Below are 21828 nucleotides of genomic sequence, written 5' to 3' on the forward strand. Positions count from 1 at the left end.
TCCCCACCTCCATGCCCCATCTTGTTCCTTTTAGTGGCGCCTGCCCTGGATGCAATGTGTTCTCTTACTGCCTTAGAGACAGGTGTGCCACACGCGGCTGTGGGTGAGTCTGCTGTGATTTGAATGACTGATCTCTAGTGAGCAAGAGAAAGGTTGGGAAAAAATAAGAGGTGGACGAAAGAGGAGAGTATAATGTCTTTCAGTCATCATGAACAACATCAAAAGAGTCATGGGGGCGCGCCTGGGTGGCTCAGTTGGTTAAGCGGCTGCCTTCGGCTCAGGTCATGATTCTGGGTCCTGGGATCGAGCCCCACATTGGGCTCCCTGCTTAGCGGAGAGTCTGCTTCTCTCTCTCCCGCTGCCTGCTGCTCTGCTTACTTGTGCTCTCTGTCAAATAAATAAATAAAATCTTAAAAAAAAAAAAGTCATGGGGTAAAGGGATTATTATTAATCTATAACATTCTGTATTAATTGTACACTATATATAATATGAATATTATGAATGAGTAGATATATGAATATTATGAATGAGTATATCATAATATCATATTCTCATTCATAATACATGTTGCAGAAGTTGTGAACTTGGAAGGTGGAGGAGAATTCAGGAAAGTGCTAACCCAAAGTATGTGTTTCGGCTTCAGAGTTGATGATGTAGATCTGTGTAAAATCGGGACACATATGACCTGGTCACAGGGCTATAGCAGGACAATATTCAGAAGCCAAGCAAGCTTTTGCAACAGGATCTGGGCTGTGGGAGGAGGAAACAAAATTGGAGAGTTCAGACATGGTCATTCTGTCTTGAGGTGTTAGAAATTCAATAGCAGATTAAATGTCAAAGACAGAAAGTGGGGGTTATTGAAGAAGTATTTTGCAAAGTGGCTTAATAATTTTTTATTCTTAATAATATCCTTAGATTTTTATGGTTTGTTTTTCTGTAAATGTTTCCTTAGTTGTGTCATCTACAATCTTAAACTACCAAAAAGAACAAATACTCCATCTTGTGGCCAAAAAAAAAAAATAGCATTTCATCAAGCGTGGGCCTAGTCCACTGCTTGAATTGTTTCCTTTGTCATAAATATCAAAAGTGGTAAAGAGAGGAGCAGCTTTAACTGTGAAACTCTCTTACTTGATGTACTTCTTTTCTGACTTGTCAAAGGCTTCAGTGTGTGTCTCTTTCAAGGCAAGATGAATTTATTAATCCATTTAGTTACAGCTACCATATTTTGCTGAAAACACAGGTAGAACCGTGAACAAGACAATACTTAACCAGTTAGGAGACTTTGGGTTTTTTTGTTTTGTTTTGTTTTGTTTTTGTTTTTAGATTTTATTTATTTATTTGACAGAGAACGATCACAAGTAGGCAGAGAGGCAGGCAGAGAGAGGGGAGAAAGCAGGCTCCCTGCTGAGCAGAAAGGCGATGCAGGGCTCGATCCCAGGACCAGTTTGGAGACTTTGTAAAGCCATAAAGTAATAGAGAGTATAAACAGATGGCTGGAGAGGAATCCATTCATTTGATAAACCTTTATGCTTGCCCAGGGCATGCCTGCATTATGGGGATACGGTAGTCAACGAGGGCCTGCTCCTGTCCCATGGAGCCTGTGGAATGCTGGAGCCAGGTTCATGTACCAGGGACAGTGGAGATATGGATAGGAGGAGCACCTGGTGACTTGAGGACAGCTTCACAGAAGAGGTGACCTTTGAGCAGCGTGCAAGGCAAAGAATAAAAATTTTCCAGGTGGACTGTGAAGAAGAGGGAATTCCAGACCCAGCAAAAAGCATGTGCCAAGAGAGAACCGTGCCATCCTCCAGGCCAGAGTAGCTCCAGTGTGGCCAAAGCTCAAAATAGTGACAAAATTACAGGGAATCTCCTGGTGAGGTATTCTCTTTGGGATTACTTCTTATTGGGATGGTTTTTCTCCTTTCTGATATTTCTTTCCAACTTCTACTCTCGACAGGTGGAAATTGAGCAGAAAAAGAGTTTGAAGCCAGATTTTGAAGGAGATGAAATGGAAAATCCCAAGGAGTGTGGGGTCCAGTGATGAAGCCCTTTTGCAGGGGGGGCCTGACCCAAGCATCATGACAGGATGTCTTCCTGAGCAGCTGGAGTTCAAGGCAGTACCTACCATGGCTACTCCTTACTGGAACAGTATGTTGGACTTTCCTGTTTGTGGTTACCTGTAATCTCACAGGAAACCTTGAGGTGACTGCTTTGGAGAGACTCTGATATGCCTGAAGCAGGTGGTTTCCCTGACTTCTGGAGCTTGTTGTCTAATTAAGCCTCCTTCTCTTTGCTCTGTTGATCTCGTAGCTCTTGAGTGTGGCTTGTTGTGACTACTGGAGTTAGGAAGAGAACCTTCCACATCAGTGTTGGCAGGATTTCCTTCTGGTGTTCATCTGTCACTTCCATGATTTTCTAGAAAACACAGTCTTGAGAATCCCCCTCTGTCATGCCCTCTAGAAAAGGTTCAGAAGAGGTACAAAACATATTTCCTTTTTGGGTCTACTAGGCCTTTGGTACATGTCTCTATTCTTGCAATGTTAATGCTATGCAACAGAAGTTTTCGAGACATTTCCCTCCTGGTTTGGGATCATTTTGATGAAAACACTTTTTCCATCTCTCTAGTCCCAGGGTTCACCACCCTGAGTCACAGTAGACAATGGAAAAAGGCACAACAGGATACTTTTTTATTCTGTGATTAGCCCCATATTCGGCAAAGGGTGGCTATGAAAGGGAAAGCAAAATTGAGCTTAGTTTTCTTCATTCTGGGGGAAAAGAGACATTAATTATAAGATTATATTCAATTCAGGAGACATTTTCAATCTCAATGAATTCCCAAATTCACACTGAAAAACATTGGCCATTTCCGATTCCTGAAACAAATGGATATATGGATATATATATATATATATATATATATTATACCTCAGGCATTTGTCAGGAGCACTTGGGAGCGCTTTTTATACCTCAAGCCTATAGACAGTTGCATGTCTCTTTGACTCAGACTTTACATGGAATATAAGTGGAAAAGATCATTTTAAGAGCTGTTTTAAAACTGAACTTATATGATCTTTTCCCTAAAATTCAGAGTTCGATATTCAGAGTATTGTAACAGATCTACAAGGCAGAAGTCTCTAGGGTAGAAATGGGGGAAAGCCATATTTTTCTAATGTTGAGAATATTAGTCCCAGTCCCAAGAATGTAGGACACTCAATTTTCTTTCTCTTCATATGGTCCCATTTACATTCTGTACCTCCACTTCTTACTTGTATCTTGATGTTTTCTTACCACACACGGACCTATATCGGCCATCCCAAATGGGACACCTGCCCAACAATTTATAGGTAGGCTCTAAATGCCTGTTTCTCCCATGAAGAATACAGTGAGGGGACAGAAGCATGCTTGTCAGATTTGTCAGATGACACAGAGAAATAAATGATATATCCTGTTTCAACTGGCAGATTTAGGATTAATTTATTCAATGAATATTCATTGAATTATAACTATGTACTGACACTAGAATATAGACATCACCATTATTTTAAAATACCTGAACATAAGACTGAAACTAAAAGGATGAAATTCAGTAGGCATTAGTAAGAAACTATATTCTAGTTGCTTAAATGCAACCCTCTAAATACAGAGAGGTGGTGGGAAGGGTCCTGAAAAGTCCTGGTTTCATAGCAGTTCACGTCAAAATAGGAGTTCGTTGTTGAATCAGGAGTGTATCATGATTATTCACAAAGTCAGTGCGTCAGCCTGTGGTAACAAAAGCCCAGGGAGCCCTGCATGCTGCATTGGTCAGTCCACTTCTGGATGGAAGGCTGAGTTCCATTCTGGGTACCATATTTTATGAAAGACATTAATAAATTGTGTCCAGAGGCAGGTGATCAGGGTTGTGAAGGGTCTGATGATATAAGGAGCAGGGGAATAGAATAGGAGAGAACAAAATAATATCGCTGCCTTGAAATTTCTGTTGAGTGTTAATAAAAAGGAGAGGAATTAGACTTACCCTGTGTAATTTCAAAGGGCAAAAATAGGAACAAAGAGGAACTTTCTAGATGACAGATGTTTGCTTCAACATAAAGAATTTTCTAATAAGAGTGGTTCTAAAGAGGAATAGACTTGAGCGGTAAAATTTCCGGTTGTGGCAAATGCCCAAACAAAGGTTAAAATAACCATCAGTCCCAGATGCTATGAGAGGGACATTGGATTTGGGCTGGATGGCTACCAAGATCCCTTCTGCATATAGGTTCATCTCAGTAGTAACAGGACTCTCTAACTCTAGTTGTTTTTTCTTTGGTAAGTGGTTTTGTATGCTCTTTGAAATACAGTGGGGCTCCCTGGAGGTCTTTGTCAAGTGAGGCATAGTCCTTCCCCTGTTGTATGAGAGACACATGAGATTCCTCATAAAAACATCAAGGTGGACTGAAGAGCTGGCAAGGTGAAGGTCATTCTGGCACCTTCCTTACTTAGGGTTAGTGCCTGTGCACCCTCTCAAGATCTCTGCCTCACCTGCTAGCGCGTGTGTATTGCTTATTGAAACTTTTCCCCCCACCATAGTTAATTCTCACTGCCTTTGTGCTTTTACCTGGGCTTTTTTTTTTTTTTTTTTTTTAAACCAACGCTTGGGAAAATCCCTTCCATGCTATCTACATCAACAAGCAAATTATTATTAATTAAAAAAAAAACTATCACCTTGATTTCATCAAATTTGCTTTCCCACTCGTATTTTTGGGAAACTAATTATGGGTAGCATTTAGGGGTTTGGGAAATACAATACTATATATGTTAGGCCTAGTGTTTTGTTAGTAGGCTACCTAGAAAACACAGTTAGGAAAATTGCCTTTTTGGTGTGCGAATTCTAAGTTTGCCTCTGGACCTGGATTGTGTTTATGTGTGGTCACAAAAATCCTTGTCTGTGTTAGCAATAATGTGAAATGAAAAGTAAGTTCATTTTACCAATACATAGTATTATTATTAGAACATAAATTAGATGTCACATGATATTAAGAGCTATGCTTTCTTCTGAGTCCAGTGGCTTGCTTTGTGACTTTATTGTAAAAGAGGATAAGAAATGTACTCATTATGATAGGTCAAAGGAGAATGAAGTTAAGATATTTGGGGGGGGGGCATTAAAAACCCTCTTTGCCACTCTTACAAACATAATACTAGTTATTTCTTATCAAAGTTTTGCATTTCACTTATATTAAATATTATCATTTTTTTTTCTACTTGGGTCTTTCCTCGCTCTCAGCATTCCTGCATTATTGGCAGGACTCAGAACTCTTGAGAACTTTTTTTATGTAATGTATTTCTATTTGAAATGGGACTAATTTCTATTCAAATCCAGTGGGTGAGAGCAAGAGTTTATTTCCCTAGAAATCAGTGCCCCCAAGAAATATGATCCATGATGGCAAAGAATGTATCTTGTTCTTTGTTTCCTGTACCTAGGACAAAGCTTGGGAGTATAATAGGTTTCAGCCACTTTAAATCCTTGCTGATAGGACAAACATATATTAATGAAATACAAGGAAGTTATTAGGGGATGCCTGGCTGGCTCAGTTGATACTGCATGCTGCTCTTGATCTCAGAGTCCTGAGTTCCAGCCCCACGTTGGGTGTAGAGCTTACTTAAAAAAAGAGAGAGAGAGAGAGAGAGAGAGAAATTATTAGGTATTCAGTAAGTGCTGAATGAACACTGACCCTGGAACTCTACGATACTTAACCCTTACTTATCATCAGATACTTATATTAAAGCAAGCAAGCATGCTTTATTTCGTGGAAGACTTTTTTTTTTTTATTCCTGCTTCCCCTGTCAACCAATAGCTGTCAGCACTTAACATGCAGTTGAATTTAAACTACAGTTTACTTTACTCATATTGAAAAACATTTTTGTGCCCAAAATAAAATAGCACAGATGTTATCCATAGTGAAGATATTGACTCAATTTTATTTCTTCAAGCCAGATCTTGATCAGACAGATCTTGCCCATTTGAATAGCCAGCAGGAGAAGAAAGCATGGCCGGTCTTGATGTGTGAGGTCCTTGTTCTCCCCCAACAGTAAGCACTGACCAACATTACTGGGTACCTCCTTTGTCACCCTATGAAGATGGAGGTCAGAGAGTAAGAATGAAATTTGTGAAATGAAATCATGATTTCACGGCTGCCTTCAGTCTCATTATAAGATTAGTGGTAGGAAAGCACAGGATGATCTGATTCTTTTTTTCTTAAAAGCCTTGGGAATATTAAATTAATTTGAGTAGGAAGCACTGCCACCTCGCCTACTTTTAGAATTCTCCCACATTTAGAATTTCTCCCACTTGAGGCTGATAACTTTAACTCTTCTACAAACAGTGATCATGGTTAATTCTAGCATTTCTAGAGTTTAGGTCATGTTAAGAATGCAGTTTACCAAAAAATTTTAACAAAACTGACCCAAAAGATTGTACCCACCAAAAAATATCAGCTAGTATAAGCAAATCATCTTTAACACCTTATACCAAGTCCCATCCAAACTATGACCACTCTTTATTCAACATCAGCCGTGGCATTCTCACCAGATTTTAAAGATGTTTCCTAAACATTACCACTATTTAAGTGCCAATTCCCTACAAATCACCATTTCTTCATCATTTTATAGTTGTGCTATTTGTAAATGAAACTTGCTTTGGATATTGTGACTTGTATTTATGTATTTAAGGAATTAAAGGTGAACAAGATTAGAAAATAAACGTATCAGTAATATTTTCCCATGTATTAACTAAAAGAAGGACTATGTAATTTTCACATTTCTTCTAGTGTGCCTTAGCGAATCTGCTTGAGAGTCTAGTTTCTTGTTTTTCTTTTAAGAATTGAAGGGGTGGAGGAAACACAACTCTGAACTTGGAATTCCAGATCTGTAAAGACAGAAATTATCCATAATAATGTATTTGGTACCTGGACAGAGGAAAACAATAACTGTGTATACTGAACAGCTATAAAAGAACAGACTCAAAAATTAGAATTTCAGTATGAAAAGACTAAGTGTAGAGAGGTGACAAATAGAGCACTGGCCACCAAACCTCAAAATACTTGAACTAGAGAGCATCCCTTAAAGGAAGGAGCTCTAGGAAAAATAAAAGATTATGTGGTGGGGCTAAACAGTAGAATGATTTCAGTTCAAATATTTATCAAGTGTCTACTCTGGTCCAAGTTCCGTGCAGCCAGCTTCCTTAAAAGGAGGTAAGGTCAAAGTCAAGGACACTGAGCATTGTTGATGTGAAGTCATTGGAGGGATTGCCCTTTATCAAGGGAAAATTAGAGTTTCTATGAAGCTTTGAAGGGCATAGTCATGGAGACAATCACCATGTGAAGTAACTTGCTGTTTTCACAACTGGACCTCAGCAACCTCAGCTAAAAAACTGAAAAAGCTGAACTAATGGTCCCTGCCAGCTCCAGTTTTATGGATTATTTTATAAAAGAGCCTTTGGTGCCATTGTTAATGATACTTCATGTCTGTAGGACTCTTCATGTAGTCTCAAGAACCAATATCAGCTGGCCCATCTTTTTCCTTTTTATGTCTCTATCCTTTACTGTCTGCCCAGACGACAAACACAGAAAACTCTGCAGTCCTCTGTTTTGTAGCTGGAGGATCAAAAGGATGGTGGCCATCAGCAAGAACAGTGCTCTGTAAGTTCTACCTGCATCACCCAGCACAACAGGGCTGTGAGTGTGAGGAGGAACAGACCAGACAGGGCTCCAAAATGGGTGTTGGGATTTGGGGATTACTTGAAGCAAACGTAGGTCTAACCCTCCAAGGTACTGAGGGGCCACATTAGGATGATCTATGATTTATAGTTATGTCCTTTTACACAAAAGACCGCAGAAATTGAGGGAGGAAAAAAAAATGCTCCGTAAACATTCTGGGACTATTTGTAAAACAGTTATGGCAAAGTGAGATGAGAGCAAGGGTCAGTTCTCTCTATCCTCACTGTCTATTAGTCACATGAAAATGTAGTTAAAAATTTTTTTAAACATCCAGAAGCCACAAAATACCATCTCTTTTGTGGTCTATGTTAGTATGATTTTAGTTTCTTATACTTAGAATGGGGTCAAATGTAAAGGCTCAATTCAAACTGGACCGAGCACGGAATTTTAGCATCCTCTTCCTGGTCAGTCCCATGTGCCTCAGATCAAACCCTCAGTGCCGGTCATGGACACCATCTAGCCACGGTCATCTTGCCTCCATGTGCTTCAGGATCAGCAACCCCAGGTAGTATCCAATGCAAGTAGATCTGGGAAAGCAGATGTGCACAGACCTGGACCAAAGGGTTGAAGGGTTTTGAAGTCAAAGGTGAAAGGGAAGATTTTTGAGTTCCTCTAACCCTAAGCCAGCATTCACTTGACCTTTGTGTCCACCTGCCAACAGAACCTGGAGAAAACGTAACCATTTGCAAGAAAATAAACAGAATCAGTGTTTTAGCCCGGGGAGTGTGATAAAAGAGCTCTCCTGCTGACCCTCCACTTTTGTAATGTCCATCAGTGAATTTCAATCTGTCAGGATGGAGAGACCCAAGATCTAATGAGTGATTCAGCTGATCCAAGGCTTGTATTTCCTTCCTTCATCATCCACCCTCATTTGGTGTAACTTCTTGTACTAGTGTGATTAATTTTATGTCAAACCAGTTTACTTTTTTTAAAAGAAAAAGAATATGTGCCTATGTAATAAAGTCTACACACTGGCTAACTTTATAGAGGTAAGGTTCTGTTTTTTATTGTTCTGCTGATTATTGTCTGTAATACCCTTTTTTTGAGCTATGAAAACAAGCTATTAATAAATCTTTTTAAACACAATTTTTCACTATGGAAGATTTAATGAGGTGGAGCATAAGGAAAAATGTTTATTATAAAGGCGGCCCATCACCCAGTTAATATGGTTAATGGTCATAAGATGACAAGTTAACAAGTGGCGGGTTAACAACTGTTTATCCTAGTTTATCGCATATATAATTTAGTCAATTCAAGAGATACTTATTGTGTTCCTATTTTCTGGCCAATTCTGCGAGAAAACGAAATTATGTAATCCTTAAGGTTTTCTTGGCAACAAATGCATAAACCTATAAGTGAGAAATATAAAAGTGCATCATCAAATACCATATTTGCAATGTGTTCCTGGCATACCGTCAGTGCTCAACAAACAACTTGATTGATGAATCCAAATGACTAATGTCAACGTAAACTCAGATGGGGGCAAAATCAGTATGGACTACATTACTTGTAAAATTTTCACAGAAAAGATGACTTGTGAGACCTGGAGGTCTCCGTGGCAAGAGGGAGTTTAGAACGGGGAAGAGTCAGGTGGCGAAGTGGTATGCTGCATGCGTGGGAGGTGAGCCTGACCTGAGTGAAGGCCTCCTGCACATCAGAAGGTAAGGTTGGTAACCAAGTGAGCTGAGGGAGGGCTTGCAGCTAGCCTGAGGCCGACTCAACCCAGTAAATGCTATGAGGCTATTTTAGAATCTTACAATAAAGCACTATTCTACAAAGACTCCTCCATCCACAATGTGCCGGGTATTTTTGGACAAGAGGAAAGCTTAAGGGCAAAGAAAAGGGGTTTGTTTGTTTGTTTGTTTGTTTGTTTTGTTTTGTTTTTGAGTAAACAAGGAAAGAGAGAAATGGAGGTTTGTGTTTTATTTAGTTCAAATAGACCATGGACATCTTACTGCAAAATACAATGATCCATAAGGGGCCCCCTGTCATTGAGAGAACTCTGTCCTGAATAGAACACAGAACTGTATAGTCTAGCCAGTATGAAATTAATGGATATTAGTAACTGATAACAGGTGCACAGAAGGGTTAATGGCCAAATAACAGCATGAAATTTTCTTAGCTGAAGAATAATATACTCCTTACCCCTATTCTTTCATCCCTATCTGCCCAGAGTCCTCTTGCGCAGGTTTTGAGACCTGTCTAGGTCCCACACTAGCATAAGGTTTCAGTCTGCTAAGGTCCCCCTGTACTTCAATATTCAAGTGGAATAACTATGCAAATGGCTGTCCGAAGCCAAGGGTGCTCCCTAGTGTTCTTCAGGATTTGTGGGAAGAGAAGTTGGGAATGAGAGGAAGTGAAGATGAGAATTTAAATGTCCTCAGTGTCATTTGTCAGCTCTTTTCCAAATTCCCCCCACCTCTTTCTTGATCACCTCTATTTCCTCTTTTTTCCTCCAGGCTGGTCAACTTTTTCTATTCCAAAGACATAATATGAGTTAGCTCTATACTCCAGTGCAACCATGTGTCCTAAGGATTTTAGGTGCATTCATATTTAATGAAGGCAGCCCCTCTCTCCTTTCTGCCAGGTACTAATAATTCAAGGCTGATGGTACAATGGACATTTATTGAAGGTTAGCAATTAATAGCGAGTACAGCACAAAGCAGGAAAGAACTTAAGCCTCAATACCAGACATCACTGCTCTCAACCCACTGAGGGAATCCTTGCTCAACATCTTTCTCCCCGCCTCTAGCCTGAGTAAATGGAGCCAACACCTCAAGTCCCCAAACTGTGGTCTCCCTGACTGCCAAGAGAAAACTGAAAAATTCTTAAAATCTCATGTTAAGTGGGGATTAAGTTCTAAAGTCAACACTCTTGAAAATCAAAGTGCCCAGAAAATAGTCTAAGGCATAAGTCTTCTTTAATGAAATTGCCCTCTGACCTTCAATTAATTTTTCAATTTCTTCACTGAGAATACTGACAGAGTCATCACCGCCCCAAATCCCAGCCACCTGAACAATGTGTTCCAGTTCATGGCCAATGTGGGGAAGCCATTAAAATGAGTCACAATTATTTCCTGAGTTTTACCAGTATGAATTGATGTTTCAGGCTTGATGGCAACTTTTCTCCGCCTCACAGACCCACTGAGTGGCATGGCAGACCAAATAACTTGAACAGAAGTATAATGAGTCTCCTTTATAGTTCACTTTCTTATGCAAAGCAATTTTTGGTTCTACTCCATTGCATCATGTCATGGACCCACTGAAGTATCTTCCCAAACCAAAGAGAACGCTATCCTAGATCTCCAAAAAGAACTTATATAAATTCACTTTTTTTAAAATTTAATTTTTAAAAAAATTACAGATACTATTTTTAGAAGAACTCAGAGCTGAAATACACGTACTTTCCTTCCCCACACAGTCTAGGTCAACAGAGGGGACAAGGTGAATCTCTTCTATACCTGTAGAAAGCAAACCCCAGGGGTTCCCCCCCCTTTTTTTTTTTAACCTTGTTTCACCTCCCTCACTTCTTCTTCTTCTCTTCCTCTCTCTTCTCCTCACTAAACACTATCAAGTCCCAAGAGCCTGGAGTAGTGTGGTGGGCACTGGCGGGAAAAGGAACATATCCCAGAGACTGAAATGGTCTCCAGTTATTTCTTACCACATTGAACTCTTTTTGAATAAAGCGCACATCTCATCTGCCACCTTTTAACAGTTGTGTGCTGCCTTTTAATGTTTTTTATTAGGTTTATCCTCCTTGTTAAAAAGCAATCACGACCAAAAGAATTAGTCTTCTGGGCATGCAGCAAAAATGCACCGAAACCAACAGGAATCAGCAGATCTAAATCAGCATCCTCTTATCTATGCTACTCTGTCACCTACAGGAAGGTTGTGAGTGGGTCACCTCACTTTCAGGTGACAGCGATGACTAACATATCTGCAAAGTACTCTTCTTTGGAATAACTGGTAATCAATATAGTAGTCATTCAAGAATGTTTTGAAACACCCATTCTGTGTTCTGTTAGGTTCGAAGGATGCGGAGGTAAATGAGACATGGCCCCCCACCCCCGAAATAACTCCTTCAGAAGATGGTTCGGATAGCAAATGCATCATCAAGACCAAGGGCAATACATCTGACAACTTCATTTGAATTACAAAAGGACATCCCGCTTTCTGGGCTGGTAAAGCCCCACATCAGAACATAGAGAATACTGCAAGTAGATCAAGCACTGGGTTTCACCTCTGCCTTCTCAGAAGAGTCCTTCTATGCAATGTAAAAACTACACAACAGTGTGTGGCCTCCTCGGTTCTGTAGCTGGTACTTATGGTACTTATATCATGAGCTTATGGAGATCTATTTTTTAAAAGTAGACATGAAAGGGGAGCCTGGGTAGCTCAGTTGGTTAAGCGTCCAAATCTTGATCTCAGCTCGGGTCTTGATCTTGGGGTCTTGAGTTCAAGCCCCTTGTAGGGCTCCCTATTGGGTGTGGCGCTTACTTAAAAAAAAAAAAAGTAAAAATAGACATGAAAATATCTGGAGCCTAGAATTTACAAAAACATAAATCCATACATAAGGAAATATAGATGTAGTAACAATGTTTTAATATTTCATTTTAATCCCTGTATCAGTGGACGTAGACAAGGAGACGAGCCTACAAGAAACAAGAAAGATGATGTATAAAGGGTTTGAAGGGAAAAAAGAGGAGTCACAAATGGAAAAACCAAAACCAATGGAGAAAGGGGATGAAGGACCTACACTAGAATGAGCACGCCCTTCATCTTGAAACTTTAGGAAAAGGTGATATGCATGTTTTACACAAGCACATGCAGAAATGTTCCTAAGAATGGCTCTGGGAGGCAGCCCCACATTGGTTCGTGCTAGGCAGCAATGTATTTGCAAGCAGTATTTCACATGTGCTTAGAAAGCTGCGTTTGTCATGTGACTACAGACTATTTATCTGGTGTTATCATCATCTTCATCTACAACAAAAACAATAAATGGGAGCATTCTTAAGATCATCAAAAATAATTGATTTTCACTAAGTACATCAAAAAGTTTAAATATTATCATTCTTGCCCTTAGGAAGAATTATATATAGCAAGGTAATGTATAATGCAAGGTATATACAAAGAGTGCTGAAAAAGTGCGGCTAAAATGACTGGTTTTAGAAATTTGCGGATGAATTCAAATGAATTATTTCAATCAGGGAAAAGATTTTGTGAAGGGATGGGTTTTGGGCCAGCTCTTGAAGGAAAGGGTGCCACTTCCAAAGGCAAAGTAGGGCATGGTGAGGAGGGCAGGTGCATAACAAGTAGGAGGAACACTGTTAGGTAAGTGGTAGGCAGAATTAAGGATAAATGGTGGATTTAGATAGGGTCAGTATATCTATTTGACGAGAATAATAGAAATAAAAGTGGCTAACTATGACAGACCATATTTTGCTCAATTAAATGCAATAAATAGCAATATTTCCAGTCCCAGATATTCTTCCAGAACCTTCCAGCCCCCATCAAACTGTGGAGCCTATTTCCCTACCCCTTGAATCTGGGCCTTCAATGGTGGTCTTACGAATGTTCCAACTAGTAGAGCACAGTGCATGGGATGCTGTGACTTTCAGGGTGAGGTCAAAACAAAATGCAGTTTCTGTCTCCCTTTCTCTTAGTTCACTCACCTTTCCACCCTGGCTACCATGTTTTGAGGGAGCCCAGGCCACGTCCAGTGACCATATGTAGGTGTCCCACTCAACAGTCTCAGCAAAGGTCTCAGCTGACTGCTAGAATCAACCAAGACACATAAGTGTGTGGAGATTCTGTTGATTTCCAGCCCACAGACTTCAAGCCTTCCAGCTGAGACACCCGATGTCACAAAGAGACAAGCCATTCCTGCTATACTCTGTCCAAATTCCTGATCCTCATAATCTATGAGCATAATAAATAATTGTTTCCAACCAATAATTCTGGGGTAACTTGTTAAGAGCATAGTAACTAGAACAATAACATTAATTGAGTAATTACCAAATGCCATGTACCATATTTGATGCCTTATATTTTATATTGGTTAGCCATTTCTGTATAACAAACCATTACAATCCTTAGTTGCTTAAAACAATAGTTCTTGCTTGTTAAAGCTCACATATCTGTGGTCTACTGAGGCCAACCTAAGCTGGGCTCACTTCAGTGCTTAATGGTTGCCTGGGAGCTCTGCCTTAGCTTGGGCTTGGCTGGGGTATCTTAGTTAGGGCAGATCCATTGTATGTGTCTCTTACCCTCCTCTTGGAACTGACAGGTTTGCCTGGGTATGTCGTTTTCATGGAGAAGCAAGAGCACAAGAACAAGAGTGGAAATACTTAGGCTTCTCAGGGCCTAAAGTCAGAAATGGCACACCATCGCTTCTACCAAATTCTGTTGGCCAAATAGACTCCCATGACCAGACCGAGATTAACAGGGAGAGAAAACAGATCCATCTCTTTAGTATTACTGCAAAGTCACAGGCAGAGGGTGTACACATAGGGAGGGGTGAAGAATTAGAGCTGTTAATTCAATCTATTGCATAATTATCAAATAAATACCATTATCATCCCCATCCCATCCACGTCCTTGAGAAACTTCAGCACAGAGAACTTAAATACTGTGAATTAACAGAGTTCCTGGAGCTTCCAGTGACTCGGCTGCTCCTGTGGCTGGCTCATCACTGCGACTGTCCAAGAAACCAAAGTCTCAGAAGATGTCTTTGCTTTTTAGGTGCTAGATCTCAGCTGGATGCAAGAGTGCTGGGTCGTCTGTGCTTCCCACCTTAAACCAATTCCTGACCTTCCTCTAGTTGGACCTTAGGATCACTTTGTCAATGTATGTTTCCATTAGCCCCGGGAACCGCTAGAAATCCCAACTGTTTTCACCCTTCACCCCAATCTATCCATGAATACAACCCCTCTTACACTCCCCCCTGGCTCCCTCAACATTTCCTGTGCCTCTGAGACTCAAGACCTGTCATCAGTACTCTTTATCTATAATACCTTCTCTGAACAGTCTCTTCACTCCCACCCACGTTCATTTCCCACCTGACTGAAACAGTGTTATCCCCTTCGAGCCACATGCTCCCACTGCCCTCCAGTCCTTGCAACAGGATGTGGTTTTTCTCTCTTATACCAGATACCTGTGGGCTTGAAGATGAGAGAGAAGAGAGGTATCCTCTTTGCTTCATAAATCATTCTCCTTCCTCTTCAAAACTTGGATCTTGTTCATGCTATCAGACACTACAACCCCAAATATTGCTATCTCCTTGACCTTCATACAAAGCTTAATTTAGCTTATTTTGGAAGACTAACTTGACCTGGGTTATTTCTCGATTGTGTCTGGAAATCATAAGCAAAACTTGAACTGGTTCCTAAGGTTAATATGAGGTCATTACAGACTAATTCCCTATTATTTAAGAAAATTCTATTATAACCAATCACTGGGAAGTATAAATAACCACTGCCTTCCCACTATATAAACTACCCCTTACAGAAGGGACCTTGTCCTCTAACCATATACCCTGAGGCTCATTCCATGTTTTGGTTTGAGTGCTCCCAGTTTGCAAACTGTATTTTGGTGTGTGCACAATAAACTTTTTATGAATTACTACTTGGTTGTTCGCTGGTTTTCTGTCATATATGTACTTTTGACAATAGTGACTTGCTGAGGCCCAAGGCGCATGGCTTACTCTTTAGGAAGATGTTCCAGAAGTTGCTCACATCACCTCTTATATGCATTGGATCAAATGTAAGCACAGGATGACATTTAGCTACAAAGGAAGCTCAAAATGTAATCTCTTGCTGGGCAAGACCAGCTAATACTCAGGGAATTCTACTACTAAGGGAAAGGGAAAAATGGATATCACATTAATTAAGCCTCTTACCTACCTACTCTATGCCTTCCCACAAGCAGCTGACTGACACCAGAGAAAAGCACCACAACCATGATGATTCTTATCCTAAATCTCAAGAAAGCAATTGATTCTCCATAACAATCCTATATACTTTTAAAGATACCCTTGATGTTGTGCCTGCAAAAAATGACTAATTCATATTATCTCCTCTTTTCTCAAACCTTCAACAATTCCTTCCCACTTTTTACACTGCATTCTCAGCTGATAACTTGCCCTTGTATTTTACCAAAAATTTTTAAGCAATCACAGGAAATTCCTTCCTACCACCAAATCTATCTACTTAACTACACACTTCCACCACCAATTCTAATTTTCTTTGTTCTCATCCTCTTTCCTTTTACAGTATATGGATGCTTCCTGCTCCCAGCAAAGATGAATGCCTCCCTTTTTGCTCTGAAGCCTATCCTCGCTGGCCTTTCTCAAAGATGACTGCAATAATATGCAATTTCTCTTGTGTCATTATGAGTTTTTTTTCCCCATTGACTATTCCCAGAAATAGTCTCTAATAAATCCCATCTTCAAAAAATCATTTGAGGAAAGGATTCTGGGAAGCTGGTGGAGTAGGAAGCACCAGGAATCTTGTCTCCCACCTAGACAATCCATTGCATTGACAGAATCTGATATAACCATGTTGGAACTCTGGAGTCTATTGAAGGCTTGCAATTTCCAGGCAAAGGCTTGGACGGTAAAGTGCAGTTAGGTTCAGTCAGTGTCCGCTCTTAGCACAGAAGCAGCTACCCACCCCTTACTTCCAGCCCTGGCTCTTGCAGGAGCATATGAGCAGACACAAAGGACCCTGTCCGCCCAACCTGAGAAGTCTGTCTTCCCACTGCTGATTGCTACTTCTGACCATGGAGATACAGACGAGCTGTATTTGCTCTCACCATTTTCTCACTTCATCTTTTCTTCTCAATTCACTCCAATTTGTCTTCCATCTCCATTACTACACTCTAATGGCTTTTGCCAATGTCCTCTGACTGGACAGATTAAGATCTTTCCTATCTTCTCTTCTGGGCTTCTCCGCAGTATTTGGCAGCTTTACTCTCTTCTTACAACATTCTCTAACCTTGGCATCCGCACCCACCTTCCACCTCACTTTCATTCTCCTGGTTTGTATGCTACATCGTTGCGAACTCCTTCCCAGTTTTGGTGTGGTTTTTTGTTTGTTTGTTTATGTTTTTGTTTTTTGGCTCTTTCTCCTTGGTCCAGCCTCTAAATGTCAGAATGCCTCTATTCTGTCTCCTTACACTCTTCACACCATCTCACACATCTCCATGGCTGAAAGTACCTATACATGCTAAATGATTCCCCAATATTTATTTCCAGGTCAAACTGCTGAGCTCTAAACTTGTATTCAACAGTTTATTTGATGTCTCCACTTGAATGCTCAACAGACATCTAAACCTAACCGGAATAATTTTTTATCACCTAAGCATGTCTTTCCCTCAATTTTCCCCAACCTGAATGGCCATGACGTCTTCCCAGTTACCTAACAGAAACCTGTGCATCATTTCTGATAGCTCATTTTTCTAAAACCCCATGTTCTACCCAAAGCAGGCATTACTGGATCTCTTTGCAAAACACACAATGAATCTATCTCTACTCTTCTCACCTGGATTTCTACGAACGCCTAACGTATAATATTCTACTTAACTTGTCTGTTGTCTGTTTCACCAGCCACATGGGATTTGTGAGTGACGGGAATTTGGCTTGTTTTATCTTATGCTATACACTCATGGCTCAGAATAGAGCCTGTTGCTCAATAAGTGTTCATTGAATAATTGGAAGAAAAGTCTAGTGGAAATCAGACATGCAAAAATCGAATTATAATACATTCTTTTTAAAAAAAATTTTTTTTAATTAAAATTTTTTTAAAAAAAGATTGTGTTTATTTATATGACAGAGAGAGACACAGTGAGAGAGGGAACACAAGCAGGGGGAGTGGGAGAAGGAGAAGCAGACTCCCTGCTGTGCAGGGAGCCCAGTGTGATGCGATGCGGGGCTCCATAGCAGGATCCTGGGATCATGACCTGGGCCAAAGGCAGACGCTTAACCACCCAGGTCTAAGCCACTCAGGTCCACCTATAATACATTCTTTTAAATGGGAGTATGTACAAAATTAAGAAAGGAGATTTCCAGATCTTGGGAATTAGAGACAGCTTTAGTCTTTCTTTTTGGATGAAAGGAAAATAAGCCAAGAACAAAGAACATTGTGAAAATATGTCTTAATATTCCCGTTAAAATGCCTGTTGAAGCACAATACACAAGTAATTACATAAAATATTACCACTTTCCAAGTAATTTACAAAAATAAATATAGAGAAACAATGATGGGGCAAATAATGGAAGGAATTAAACCTTCCAGGAGCTGGATTTCTCTAGAAAGGAAAAAACTTAAGTGGAGAAAGACATTGCTAAGAGTGTAATGTGAAGAAAGATACAAAAACAAATTTTTAAAAATTCCTTTTTCCGGAGTAATGAGAATGGAGATGGTCTCAACTTTACAGGACAGCTATGTGGGACTTGTATAAAGTCAGAGAGAGAGTGGGGACAACCTATTATGGGTAGCTTGTGACTACTGATTAGTATTTAAAATGTAAAAATCCCGAGACCCATCAACTCTATTTCTACTTATCTATTCTACAAATATAATAGCAAAAGTATATACAGGAACATTCACAAGGACATTATTGCAGCAATGTTTAAAATAGCACAAAAGGAAACAGACCTACTCTTCCTTTGGGTACCCACAGAGGGGGCCATTAAAGTCACCTGAGAACATGAAATTTACTGGTCTAGAAAGAGGTCAGTGATATACTGGGTCTATGAAAACGCAAACTGAGTGCCTGGATAGTGCAGTTGGTTATGCATCCAACTCTTGGTTTTGGGTCAGGTCATAATCTCAAGGTTGTGATATTGAGCCCCATGTCGGGCTCCATGCTCAGCATAGAAGTTGCTTGAGATTCTTTCTCCCTCTCCCTGTCTCTCCTGCTTGTTCTCTCTCTCTCCCTCAAATAAATAAATAAATAAATAAATAAGTCATTTTTTCTAAAAAGAAAAAAAGCAAGTTGTATATAAAATTTAAGGCATGAATCCCTTTTTTTGGTAAAAAACAAAGTGTACTTATATTTATCTATCTAGCGATCTAACTATCTATCTATCTATCATCTATCTATAGCCAGAGATGCTTTGTGGGCTTAAGAAAAAACACATGTGTGATCAAAAGATATGACTGGAAAGACAGAAATACATGGACTTCATATTTTCTTTTATATAATTTTTATTTGGTGGCTTTTGGTAATTTAACTTTTCTTGTTTTATTGTTGTTCTTCCTTTAATAAAATATTTTTTGAATGTCATGATTGGTTCAGGAAAAAAAATCAGTGGCTAAATATGGAAACTAAGAACATAGAGATTTTGAAAATGGTCTGTATTTGATAATCACTATCCAATCACATTCTTAAAAAGTCAGACAGAAATTCTGATTTTATTTTTTTAAGCCAATATTGGAAGGATGAAAACACATTAAGGGCACTGAAAAGAGGCTATGTTTGGTATTCTGTAACTAGTCTATTAAAAAGGAAAAAGAAAAGCAAAGGAACAGTAATGGAGACAATGAGAGGCAAGAGGGAGGGAAGGAGAAAGGAAGGTAAGTTCAGGGAAAAGGGGAGACAGGAAGAAGAGATATGGAATTGATTGTATTGTTCACTAAAATTTGAGAAAATTAAGAAGTGATTATGTAATGAATTCTATCCTTGGAAAATAAAACGATAGTTAGTGATAAATATCCCTAAGGGTGCTGCAAAATATATGAAGAAGAAATGAAACACCACTCTACAGACTGTGGGTTCCTAGTTCTGTGTTCTCTCTGGGCTCAGGTGTATTTTGTCCTCCTGTGCCCAAATAACAGTATTGATTATCTTTATCACATGCTACAATATATCTGAAGGCTGGAAAATCTATCATTTCATTTAACATTTATTGAGGAATGGTAATGCATTCTACACTTGGCAAATGAGCAATTATATCTCTTGACTAGAGATTTATATAAGGCCTCTAGTTTTAAACAGTCTGAGTCATTTCAGGAAATAGATGATTTTCAACAGATTTAGAAACAGAAATCAGTTATTCAAATGACTTAACCTCAAAGAAACTGGTTAAAAATTTACTAATTCAGAGTATAGTATGTGTTTCATCTCATACTTGGAATTGCTTCTTTGATTCTAATTTTACAGATGGAAATAATAAAGAAACTCTTACACGTCCAAAAGAGAGGATGGCTTTGCTTAATTGGTAAACTCAGTTCAGAAGTACGTTCTAACTCACATTTGCTCCACTGCTCAACATGATCAAGACAAGGACAAAATGGAACCTATTTCATTTTCTGTACCAACAGCATTATTATTGTTGTTGTTGTTATGGTCTTTAATACTTACTGAGGACCTACTTGATGGCAATCACCAGGTTAAGGGGCTTTACATGGATTATCATTACACAACTATCTAAAGTAGGTAATATTACTAAACTGCCACTTCACAGATGAGGTAACTTGCCCATGGTCATTGTGAGAAAAAGCATCTTAGTGTACATGACTGCAAAGTCCACACGCTTGGTTACTTGCTAAACCACTATACCTTTCAATATATACTGTCTCTTCTTATTTTTTTTGTGCAAAGACATTAGCACATGCCCAATTTAATATGTTTTTTTATCTACAGAATCAGAGGTATGCCACTGGCTTATTAGGTAAAATAGAAAGGATTTGCCTTTCTAACGGTCAGCCTTTATTTTCTTGTTTAATGAAGGCATGATAAATGATAAATCTAGACATAAATGTTTTGATTATAAAGATTCTTGCTAGAAAATAACCGTTCTTGACAAATTCAGTAATTGAGTAGATGCTACTTAAAATGGGAAATGGATGATTTTCAGTTGATGTAAAAACAGAAAAATTAATTATTTAAATGATTTAATACATGCTTCTTTTTTTTTTTTTAGATTTTATTTATTTATTTGACAGAGAGAGATCATAAGTAGGCAGAGAGGCAGGCAGAGAGAGAGAGGAGGAAGCAGGCTCCTTGCCAGGCAGAGAGCCCGATGTGGGGCTCGATCCCAGGACCCTGAGATCATGAACCTGAGCTGAAAGCAGAGGCTTAACCCACTGAGCCACCCAGGTGCCCTAATACATGCTTCTTGATGACACTTTTATGAAGGCAATTTTCTTAATCAGAGCAAAGTCTCAGTTTCAGGTCTCAGTTTTGCATAAGCTACAGTTTCTCTACTCCCAAATGAAGTTTAATGCATTATATAATTAACATACATTTGACAAACTTAAGGAGCAAGGTGAGTTGACTCAAAACCTTAGCATTTACCTGGACTGATAATTTATTATTTCTAAGACAGGTGGAAAGAGCCTTGAACTTATACCTCTAAAATTTCACAACTAAACAGCAATATGACCTTGGACAAGTCACTGCTGAAGGTGAGTCTCAGTTTCCCATCCACAGTGAAGGGATGGGACTCATTGGACATATCTCATTGGACTGCTACAAGCTTTAAAGGAGGTGCCCTGTGATTAAAGCTTTTAAAGTAAATCCATTATTATTATTATTGCTTCTCATCTTGGCAGGAACACAAAATGGCAAATTCCTCATTTTTTTTTTAATCTCCATTTTTCCTGTTTAATCATCTATTATGTTTTGCCTGCTGGCTATCTCATTACCTTGAAGAAACATCCTACAACATTAATCCAGAGCCTTATTCACAACAAGGTATTTGAAATGCACCCCTCGATTTTCTCACAGGAAACTATTAAATGGAAGACCAGTACTCCCATTCTGGCCTGGAATCTATGAGAGTCTTTATGCCCCCTCCCTTTTTACAAGCTGTACAACCCCTACTATCAGAGGAAGGTAGATTCTGGAGAATTGAAAATGGTCCATCTAGTTCCAGTTTACATAATAATTCTCTAAGACAGAGTTTGTAGATAAACTACAGATTTTATTGTGTTTTATTAGAAAATTATCTATGTAGAATTATGTGTCATATCAGAGGCCTCTATCAAGTTGAAGATGTATGAATAAGAAGATAAAGTTGGCATGTAAATCAAAGATAATTTGGAGGCACCTGGGTGACTAAATTGGTTAAGCATCT

General features: G+C 39.3%; 1 protein-coding gene across 9 annotated transcripts in view; it reads left to right on the forward strand.

Moving 5' to 3' along the window:
• STON2 (stonin 2) overlaps positions 1-8835 on the forward strand; it is a 155882-nt gene extending 147047 nt beyond the window's left edge. For 8 of the 9 annotated variants that reach the window (XM_047738598.1, XM_047738599.1, XM_047738602.1 and 5 more), the window contains one exon: positions 1959-8835. In XM_047738598.1, coding sequence (XP_047594554.1) covers positions 1959-2042 — 84 coding nt within the window. In that variant the 3' untranslated portion in view covers positions 2043-8835. Of the gene's footprint in view, positions 1-34 lie in introns of all 9 variants that reach the window. The other variant, XM_047738603.1, reaches the window with a different exon arrangement.
• The last annotated feature ends 12993 nt before the right edge of the window (positions 8836-21828 follow it).

This window comes from Lutra lutra, chromosome 7 (assembly GCF_902655055.1).
Source record: "Lutra lutra chromosome 7, mLutLut1.2, whole genome shotgun sequence".
In the NCBI taxonomy this organism is placed as follows: domain Eukaryota; kingdom Metazoa; phylum Chordata; class Mammalia; order Carnivora; family Mustelidae; genus Lutra; species Lutra lutra.